The following is an 11434-nucleotide window of genomic DNA, read 5'->3' as shown; positions in this document are numbered from 1 at the left end:
CACTTGCTGCATAATGAGAAATTCCTCATGTGTAGAGGCTGTCAAATATGTTTTGCCTGGATATAGACGGAATATCACTATAGTCATTATTGATTACCTTTTTTCTAGGTTGGGGGCTACATCCATAAATGAAGCATTGTGAAAATCATTAAAATAACTATTACATGCTCTTTGGAGGCCACAAGCAAACTTGCTCCCATAATTATGGCCCAAAACATAAACTACCAACTCTTGATTGTTTTCTACCAACCTCAGCCCCAAACTGCCATCATGTACAATGCAATCACTTCCATGCAATGTTTACATTTGTGATGAATAAAAAACAAGTACATGCTTTTTGCTTGTGTGTAAAAGCTATGCTTTTAAAAATGTATCACTGCACTTCAGTACACATATGAGACATAGGTTACTAAATGTAGACTAGTGTACCACTTCTGTTTGACTCATGAAGGGATGCGCTGGATTAACATCAACAGCCGGTGGCCAAAGCTCCTGTCACTTTCTTCCATTTTTCTGCTTGATGATCCAATCCAGTTGATCTTCTTGAACCTAAAAGCCCACAGGCTGAATTCTCCAGTTATGTAACAACCCTCAGGTAATGGCAGCGCCTCTACTCAACTGGAGAAATCACATCAAGGATGTCAATGCAAGCATATAGAAAGCACTAACCTGTAGAGTGTCAGAAGCAATCACCCACAAAGCACTCATAATGCTTTTAATCATTGTGTGATTTGATGACTAATTTCAACAAACAATCCAACTATTGTTGGTTTTTCAGATAGGCTTTTATCCAGAAATCAAGATTTAGATAAATACCAATACATGTGTTACGCTGAACAAAAAATATTGTATTTTATTTTAAATACAAAGACAAGGCAAATGCTAATGTAAAGAAATGTTAAGGCTTCATTCTTCTGGCTAAAATGTGTGGTATTAACCGCCAACTTTGAAATATATCAGAAAAAATACAGTTCATAAAACAGTTTGACAACGTGACAGGGTTTTTTATGACAAATGTTTAGGTGAGATCCTAACTATTGCATCTTCTTTGTCTATCAAATGAAGAAAAATAATATTATATCTTACATTAGATGATCAAATCCAAAGACTCTTTTGTTACCGCAAATACAATACAAACATATTCCCTTTTGTGCCTGGTGAAAAATCCCCTAATCTTCAGTCTACAGTAATCTTCAAGTCATTTTATATTTGTATGCATAGCACTGGTAAATTAGCATTTTTCTCCTTGAGCATATAAAGAGTATTCCAGAAGTCATTTCAGATGTATTATTCAGTAATACCTATACACATACTGGTAAAAACAAAAGAATAACTTAAATGTAAAAGAAGTTCCCAAAAAAGAACCCTTCATGTTGAATCCCATTCAGTTAATATTTGTAAGGACTGAATCCTTCTGATATTTACATGCTAATTACCAGGGAACTGCACCTAACATTTTTGTTTATAATAGTATTTCACATGTCTCTTGCTAAACACTAGCTGGTCAAAGAGAAACTAAATGTGTCACACAAACCAAAAACACACATCCATTGCATGTTCCTCTAGATTTGCTGCATGGACCTCAGGTTGGGACACACCTAAAAAGACATCAGACAGTTAATATGAAAGAAAGATGTCAAATGGTTATGATACTCAGTTAAAAAATAGCAAAATGCAATTCTAGTTATCAATACTTGCCTCAAAATCTGTGCCAGTGCATGCTTTGATATCTTCTGGAGTGAGTCCCTCCCATACTTCTATCAGAATCAGGCCTTTTGTCTTATCCACATCAAACACAGCCTGGGGAACAGAAAAGGAGATAGAGAGAGGAAAAAGTTGGATGTTATGAGCATGAGAGGGATGAGAGACACAAAGACAAAATTAGTATTTTCTTAAAAGATGGGTTTGAACCCTATATGTGCGGTCAGACAGCCTCAATTATACACACACACACACACACACACACACACACACACACACACACACACACACACACACACACACACACACACACACACACACACACACACACACACACACACACACACACACACACACACACACACACACACACACACACACACACACACACACACACACACACACACACACACACACACACACACACACACACACACAATGTGGGGGCAGAGTACCACTCCACCAATAGATGATAAAATAGTGCCATTATTCAAAGTGGTCCTCAACTCTCCGAGGGTGTCGATCCCCATAAAGGAGGGCAATTACATTTTAATTGTGGAACTTCTTTAAACAAATGAAACATAAAATAATCACTGATTTAATAAAGAATAATGGACTTCAAGTGTAAAAGTGAATCATTAATGCAGAAAGAGAAATGTCATTAGTTGGAGGCATTGCTAGCATTAAGGAGGAAGTAAGAAAGGTCAACATTAACTGAATCCCACCCAAAACAACATGTCCTTGTTGTCTTTAGAATGCTGACAGTTAAATATGGCATTGTGAGTTTGTGTTTAATTATCATAAGACTTTACAAGACCACAACAAGGGGGAGTTGTTCTGATTATACAAACATTCATAAGCCAAATTTGATATGATTCCAAGATGAGCTTGCAGTGGTTGGGTGTGCAAGGTTCTTAACGGAGGCCCCTGGAGATTGAAACATCTCTAAGGTAATGAAAGGTAGTATAAGGCAAAAGGCATCACACCTGTCGAGGAGAGGAAGTTGGAAATCTTGTGTACATTTCCACAAAGAATCTTCCAATTACGCTGAAGGCCAGAGTATAAGAAATGCTGGAGATATGTCCAAAGACTAAGTACTTATCAGTTTTCTGAAACGTAGAAAAAAAACCAATTGTTTACGGAAAGGTTTTTGAAGACCAGACCTGTTCATGCCTTTATGAGCCAAGATAATTCAATCTATGAGCCATATACTGTATGTGTGAACAACAGAATGATATGTTAGTAAGTTACTTTTCTCCAAGTCTCCGCTCAAACACATTTTAGTTTTGGTTGTGATTATCTTCTTGATTTGACTCTTGCACATTTGTGAATAATGATCCCAAACATTGTAACTTTATGTTAGTATGTTTACATTATCATTGGTTGGTCAACAATTGGTCAAAATCATCACCTGTTCAGCCCTACTTTTGACAGCAGAGAAAAAAACACAGATTTTTTAAGTATCTTCTTAATTTGAATCCCTTTCTTGAGTTATTTTTATGTTGGCCTCACAAGGGACATCCGTTACTGTTAATATCATCTGATACAATTCGAAAATTGCAATTTTGAAAGACTCGACACACGTCTGACATGAGGTCAGTTATGAGTGCATACAGTAAATGGTGTACAACAGCCCTTTTAAACCTTCCCCTTAAAACTAAACCTGGAGCCATATTATTATACATATTCATGCAAAAAATGTTTTCCAAAGACAGGCCAGGCGCACTCAGCTGAGCCGCTTCCTGTTGCTGCTATCAGCAGGCCTGACGGGCTGAGCCACAGACACATCCCAGCAGAGCCTGTCAGGAGTCTCCGCTCATTAGAGGCGTACACAGTGACAGGGCAGGAGGCAAATATCTCACTCCAATATAGCAAGACAGATGGAATGTCATGAGGTGCAAGGGTCTATGGATTACACAGGCAGTGACATCCATCTCTTATCGTCACATGTTTCCCAAGTGATTAAGGAAAAATAAAAGATGTGTGAAATCTGTCAAAGGTGGTCAATATAATGTAGGTGCAACAGTTTGTAGCTTTAGCAGAGGCTATTTATACCCAATGTGAGCCCACAGTAAGACATACTCTGCTGTAAATTCAGAAGACATTGAAACACAATGGTTATAAAGCAATGAATAATCAGCTGACCTAGTTTCTGATCTCCACACTTTTATACTGAATAACAAAATTTGCCTCAATTTGCAAACTTGCCTTTTTGTTGAGTCTTTCTTCACATTTTTCAGAGTCACCATCATTAACCAGATAGATGCATGTTAGTCATTAAGAGGCTGCTAGTCTAGCCCTTGTGTTTTCTGAATGTCATGTAACAACAATAAGCCAACATCATTCAGCCAACATCAGACTTGGATGTAACAAAGAGGAGAGTAAAACATGACATTTTATCCTTCAATAAGTGAACTTCTTTAAAGATCATCCAGTATCCTATCAATGCACAACAGCAATTTAAAAGGAGCACATTTAAGATGTGTTTGGACAAGAAGAAGACAAGAAGATCATTTTAATCTGGTTTCAGAAGTTATAATTGCTGTCGTTGGCCCTGATGTCTTTACGCAAAATGCCCGAGTTTCCGGGCCCATTAACATTGATGAATATTCAGGAGTAGTTTTGCTTCATCGCCGCAAGAATGGGCAATTGTTTTTTAAATATTTCAAACATAAAATAATTCCCTAAATCAATGTCGAAAAGGGGTTGAATTACTGAGAAACCTGTGTGTATACTATTGTCATGGCAGCAACTTAAGCACCAGAAGCTAGGGAAGTAGTGACTGACCCACAGCCTGTGATCAACTCAGAAATGATGGGGGCCTGTGTTGAAGAGAAAAGAAAGGGCAACATGGTGTATAAAATGGTGCAAACCACATAGAGCAGAGATGCTGCCTGAGGCAACAGGTTTCCCATCACCCTGGGTCTCATTTCATAGCAACACTATTTAAGGACACCGCTTGACTCACCGTACCTCCCGGCCATCAGAGCCAGGGAGCATGCCGAGTGTGTGAGAATGCATTGTGTATGTCAACATCTGTGCATGTGTCTGTGTGGAGTAAAAATAATATTTCTGTCAGATTTAGAAGGCCCACGTCACTGCTTTCATTTTAGTAACAAATTGCAGCAAAGATTTTAATCATGCAATAGCAAATAGTAAGAAACTCGTTTAGAATTACCATTATCGGGCTTATAAAGCACTGATTGCCACCAGGTTTACAGTTCCCCTTTCACTACTGCTATAAATGTCCTCTGGTAATCACCACAGTAATGGTTTTTCTCACAATTCACAATGTTGTTATGTCGTAATTGGTTTTGTTCACGCATCTTTAATAGGTTCTTACATCCTGTGATATTATTAACAAATGTATGTGATTCAAATGTCCTGGCAACATTGTCACTGAGGTTTTTAGCAGGCTTTATAGATCTGAAAATAGTTATATTGATCACCTACCAGCAATAACAGATAATAAAAAATGTTAGGTTGTACTTTTGTTAGTCTTCTTTATACCTGCGACTGTAATTGTAGTCTAGTTCAGTACACTGATTTTCCAAAGAAGCACTCAGAACCTAAAGTCGGCTTCTTAACACTGCTTAATGTCAACTAGGTGACCTGCAGCTTTCAAGCTATTTATTTGTTTGTGATTCATAACACTGCTGCCAGGCAGGAGTATTTTGGCCATATCTGACAGGCTGACAAACTGACAGTCATTTATCAACATTTTTGAAAAGCTCAGCTTTCCCTGTCCAAACTACAAAAGCCGACTGTCATTGTCCACGAAAGGGTGTTTTCAAAATGTGGATATATACGGCTGGACAATAGCTGTTTGGTGTGGATGGAAGGCAAAATGGAGAGAAAATAAATTGTTGGTTTGTTTGTAGAATGTGTTGAAAGAGATGGAAGGAAATCAACAGAATGGTCATAAATGAAAGAATGCAAGACATTTGAGTAATTTCAAAAAAAGTAAAAAGCTTGGAATGTAATAAGAGACGAAATACCAAATGGAAATAGAGGAACAGAAAACAGCAGGACGTGAAAAGAAGACGGATGAGGAGGTAGTAGCAGTGCTAACATGGCAGCAGAAAGCGCTTTAACCTTTATAAACATTGACAGAAATCTGCTCCCTGAGAAATGTTGCGCAATGACAGCAAAAGCCAGTCGAGCAGGAAAAAACAGATGGTGTAGAAAAAAAAACACGAGCACTGTCATGGCCAGGTCTCACTTTGCCCCTTACAGGTCATGTTTTCAATGAGTGAGTTCCAAAGACAGGAACCACCAGAGGGTTACAGGGAATTGACAAAAGCCCAAGAGGACAAAAAAAACTGCACCATTAGGAGCTTCTGGTCAATTTTCTTTCTACCTGCCCACACCTTCCTCCCTTTTTACTGCCATCTACTACTCATTATTTTTTTTCCAACCATGTGTTTTGGCTTACTGTAGCACTAGATAGGAACCAGTCAGTGTTTCTCCATGTTCATGAAACACTCAAAAGGTTGTGTCAACCAAGACTACCCAACAATATCCTGAACCTCATATTGAATCTCTTTCATATACAGATAACTAATTGAGTCTTCCTCCACCTCCCCAGAGGGCATGTTGGTTGCATTCAGTGTTTTTTTTTCTAAAATAACCAAAACACAGAGCTGCAGATTAGCTATGACTACAATCATTGCACAAGCATCAACACCATAAGAAGGAGGCCCTGTGGGACAGATGGGAGCATCAACAGAATACATAATAATGGGAAACCCAACCCTATCCATAAAAATTAACAAACCATAAAAGAATCAATAAGAAGCCTCCTCACAACTCATTGAATTAGTGTTAATGGAATAAATGCAATTTCACTCTAACCATGTCCCTCTATTGCATCATACTCATGTATCAGTTGCAGTGTGATTGTTTTTGTCTGTGTAAAGCAAAAAATGTAACTGAGGGATAAAGATACAATTTGGGACCTGTTGCTTATTGCTGAATGATGCTGATAATGTATGAGAGAAATGGTAGCACTTTGCAAGGTGGATAGCCAGTCATCTACTAAAACAAATAAATGAAGATACTTTAATTAATGAAAGAAACAAAAAATGCTAAAGCTGGTTGTAAAGGGAGAACAGGTTCAAGGCTTAGTGTCCGTGGGTAGGCAACAGTTGGGTGGTTCTAGCATAAATGTATTAGTATTTGTTGTATTCATGTTTTACAACAGGGCATGAGTGTGTTTTTTATGGTTTCACGCTTGTAAAGTTGCGGTAACAGCCTTTGTCCCCTACAATTGTTTAAGTCAGTAAGTATGCCAGGAGATACCACTGCGTTGCTGCTGTCCTTACCGAAGTCTGGGAAATCCCTCCATTCATCAACTTCTCTCTAAATGTGAGATAATGCAATAAATGGAAACGCACCTTTTCTGTGATGATCCGATCTACACACTGCTTCCCTGTTAAAGGCAGGTTGCATGTTTCCAATATCTTGTGTTTTCCGCCCTGAAAGACAAAGGGCAGTTGGTTAAAACAAAAACTTAGTTAGAGTCAGTCACCCTCGGACTGTGGGTTAATACCTTCAGTAATGTAGCTCCAATTTCAATCCAGGGATGCAGCTGGTTATGTAAACTGATATTTTTCCAAAAGATAAATAGCACAAATTCCACGCAAGACGCAAGTGTCGCCTAATACTTTTGTGAAAAATCCCAATGGGATTACTCAGCCCCTAGCTAGAGAACCAGTCCAACTAATCAACTGTTTCCAATACACTAAATATATTCAAATAAGCCACAGATGGAAGAAACAGGACATGGTTTGTGAGCAAAACCTCATCAGTATGAGCAGTGCTCTCTAGTAAAGAGGCATTAAGAAATCCATCCAACAGAATAATCCTTAATCACTAATAACACTCACTCTCATTATCCTAGGAAGCAGATACAAAGTACTCTAGTGACGGTGCCAACATGGGAAAAGGGAATTGCCAATTTAATTTGATGTGGATACCTGGCAAAGGAAATTAGCCTTTAGGGTAATTTGTAAAGGTCATGTTGGTTAGAACAAGCATGGTAAAAGCGCACACACTCCTACATGTACACATACCTTAGCTGAGTGCTCCATGGTGACCACCACCTTGGTACCAGCGCTAGCAACCAAATCCATGGCTCCTCCCATTCCCTTCACCATTTTACCCTAAATTGGAAAAAATGGATTAAGGTTTCAGTCATCACATTTATTTAAGCTAGAACATACAGAATTCAGTCGTTATCTGCCAATGGACTTAAAACTGACCAAATGTCAACTAAATCATACAAAATGACAGTTAACAAAAGCATTCATTTAGCAAGGTGACAAGAAATGACAACAGCTTTTTTCACTTCCGCTGCACTTTCCAGAAGATGGCTCTCTCAAACACAAAAAGACCTTCACGACAAATCCATAAAGGTTTGCAAAGCACTAGTTGTCGGTTTTTCATTTTAAGCTCTATGCTTGGTATGCAGTACTTTTTTTTCCCTCACTAGCAAGACCTTGAAAACAAATCACAGAGTAAGACGGTGAAGCATAGAAGGAAGTAAGAATGAAATGAAAGTATTAGAAAAATGTAGTGAGGTTACAGTGGCAAAACCACAAAAGCTATTCAATTAAACATTATAAAACATATGATTTCTGTCCCAACAATTCGTAAAAGAAAATAATATATTAATATATTATTAGAGCAATATTAACTGGGTCTAGCTGGGTGTAAATTGAGGTTAACTACTTACTCTCTTTATTTGCAAATAGAGAGTGAAACATTCTGAATTAAGAGTGTTGAGAAGTTAAATCATAGCCCACCGTTTCCGATTAGAAATCTAACATTCAACAAATATCCAGGGACCACCATCTCGTATTTATGCAGACATTTTGTTTTGTAAATTCACAGAAATGTGAGCAAAGCACCCACAGATCAGCCTAAAAGTCAGTGTTCCCTTTCCATTATATTTTTGAATAAGTTGCCTTATATGGTTAAACATGGTGCTTTAAACCATGTTTGGATGCTCTTATGTGCACTGAAGCATTGCTTTTATTTACAATTGACAATTTACATTTCCCTTAAAAATTAACGTTTTCAATAAAGTTGGTTTTAGTTTAAACAGGGAGATGAGAAAGTACACCAAGAAATCTGAATGATCATCACAGCAACAGATCCACCAACAAGGTGAAAAATTGTCTGCAGTTCCCGTCATTATTCCCAATAAAGATGTTTCCAAATAAGGGTGGATGATATGCAGAAATGGCCACAGGGTGACAGTTGAGTAACTGAATTAAAATCCCATTTGCTCATTAATCATGTGAAGCTTCACTCTCTGCTAAGCTATAACCACAGAATCTATATGCCAAGTGCAGTTCTGATACTGTCTGCCTTCGGGGAAGCCAGCTGGGTGGAGAATATATTAAGGGAGAGCAAAGGGAGGGTTGGGAAAGAGGATGTGGTTTACAGGAAGGATGGGAAAACATAAACTGAGGATATGGGAGAGGTTGCATTTAATTTCTTTTACAATGCTGTATTATCTGATAGATCTCACAATACATCATAAATAAAATCACCATATGCTATTAAAAGACTATCCATTTTGAACTTCAGCCTTCAAGAACTATCTCTCCACCTTTGTATTCTGTAAGTGTTTTAATTCAACAAACACTGATTATCCAGATGATAACTGTGTACTTTTTCACATGATCAATGTTGATGCAATTTCTGACAGTCAAAGGGCTAGGTGGTGTGTGCAAATGCCCAGGGGAATAACACCATCTGATCTGCCAGCTGCAGGTCTGGATTTACAGCTGCTACTCCACCCATCAACTAGGCTGTAGTTAATAAGAGAGAGCATTTGCTTTTGCGTAATGTAATGTAACATTGGTGTTGAACAAAACTACTCTGGAAACAATCAATAAAGAGATCAAATACATGTTTTTTAAGAAATAAATTACAAGTTGATCATTTTTTTCGGTTGGGGCAATGAAACTTCAGCTAAAACAACTGGTGTAAAATAATAATTAGTTGTGTGTGTCTTGCAAGACAATGCTAGGAATCAAGTGGCAGCTTTAATTCCTAGCATTGAAGGCCATTAATTTAGGCTTTGAAATGATGCAACCTCAGTGCCTGTGTTGCATCGCTGGGACAGCACGTTGTATGTGCATGTGGTCTCAATATTGCTTAAGGCCTTGTTAAATACAAAACACTCTGATTAAAAAACATTGTTAGCGGCACAGACAGGTGTGAAGGTATTGTCCATGACCTACATTGCTTGGAGGATCAGCATTAACTTGCCTCTGTTGTGCAGCTTTGCATGTGGTTTTTCTGAGGTTGCCTTAATCTGAGCACCAAAAACCCTTAATATGATTTACGTTTTAGTGTGTGGCAAAGACTAGGATGAGCTAAAAACCTATACCCTCCGGCATAAGTGATGTTATTCAATCCAATCAAGCGTCAACTTTTGTCTAGCTGTCTGTTAGACTTGAAATTGTCTGACTAGAAAGATAGCTGAAATACAGTATTGGAGACACATTCTTACCTACTGTTTAGGGGGAACAGTCGCATTGTTCTATAACACACACCAAAAGAACGTATTCTATCTAAATGTAAAAAATGTGTTTTTCGTAATAATTTTGTAACCATATATTTCACTGCGTCACAGTAGCACCAGTTATCAAAAATCTCCTTGCCCTTCGTACCTTTTTTTCCTCTTGAAATATCCATTATACCCTTTTACTGGCTTTTTGAACACATCATAAAGTGTAACCTAACATTGTGGGAGTCTAGTGTGTGTGTGTGTGCATGTAGTTTCACTGTGCCGACTGTCCCTTTTACCTCGAGGTTGAATTGCTCTATGACTACCTCTGCTTAGGCTATTTATAGATAAAAGGCCTGTACCATATTTAATAAGAGTTAGCATGGAACAATAATGAATCTGCAGAGAAATCATAGTCTGTATATGAGTAAAACGCTTTCATACATCAAGTTTCTAAAACATGTTCTTCTAAATACATACTGGATTAATACCGAGTCAACTACATACTGGTTTAAAAGAAAACTGTTTTAGTGACTTACTGTGGGATTGTGCTCAAAATATGTGCCACTCGTGCATAGGAAAACCTTCACAGGAAACATACTTTCACTAGCACTGTGTTTGTCATGCAAGGCTTATGGGAAGCTTGCATTTTCTGTGTTACCATGACAACAGAATTCAATTTCCTCATACTCTGTGCAAGTGAGCGGCACAGACACCACAGAAAATGACCCCTTTCACTATCCAAGAGTTCCCACTTACCAACTGGCTTCCTTTTCTCTCACCCACAAATTCTCTGAGTGTCTCCGCTGTCTGATACCAATGGCTCTCTATTTAATAACATAGCGACGGACCGCTGCAAGCCTTCGTTACCCAGACCACTAATGACAACAATCAGAGAGAGAAATGGAACTGAAAGAAAGGACAGTGGACACCTTGTTAAAGAAACCGGAAATCATATCTATTTACAGAAAAACACTGGGGAAGAAGGTGTTATCTGGGCCACGTTTAAACAAAAACTGAATATTTAAACGTTTACAAAAACAGACACTGAGGGCCTTGTGCTTCTTATATTACTTAATAATCATTCATAAGATGGCATCATTTGCATGAACTTGCATATGATAGAGGAGGAAAGGGAGAGAAAGGCAGAGAAAAAGCATTACGCTCTTAAGTAGCTGCTTCATTAAAGCTGCCATCAGGTCTTATCAC

General features: G+C 38.2%; 1 protein-coding gene across 1 annotated transcript in view; it reads right to left on the bottom strand.

Annotated features, from left to right (window-relative positions):
- Window positions 1-701: 701 nt before the first annotated feature.
- Window positions 702-11434, bottom strand: part of oxct1a (3-oxoacid CoA transferase 1a) — a 36669-nt gene continuing 25936 nt past the window's right edge. Inside the window, exons 14-17 of the mRNA XM_063896282.1 lie at window positions 7776-7865; window positions 7098-7178; window positions 1699-1800; window positions 702-1598 (exon numbers count right to left, since the gene is read on the bottom strand). Coding sequence (XP_063752352.1) covers window positions 1563-1598; window positions 1699-1800; window positions 7098-7178; window positions 7776-7865 — 309 coding nt within the window. The 3' untranslated portion in view covers window positions 702-1562. The remainder of the gene's footprint in view (window positions 1599-1698; window positions 1801-7097; window positions 7179-7775; window positions 7866-11434) is intronic.

Source organism: Eleginops maclovinus, chromosome 12 (assembly GCF_036324505.1).
Source record: "Eleginops maclovinus isolate JMC-PN-2008 ecotype Puerto Natales chromosome 12, JC_Emac_rtc_rv5, whole genome shotgun sequence".
Classification (NCBI taxonomy): domain Eukaryota; kingdom Metazoa; phylum Chordata; class Actinopteri; order Perciformes; family Eleginopidae; genus Eleginops; species Eleginops maclovinus.
This window is presented reverse-complemented; position numbering and strand designations above follow the sequence as displayed.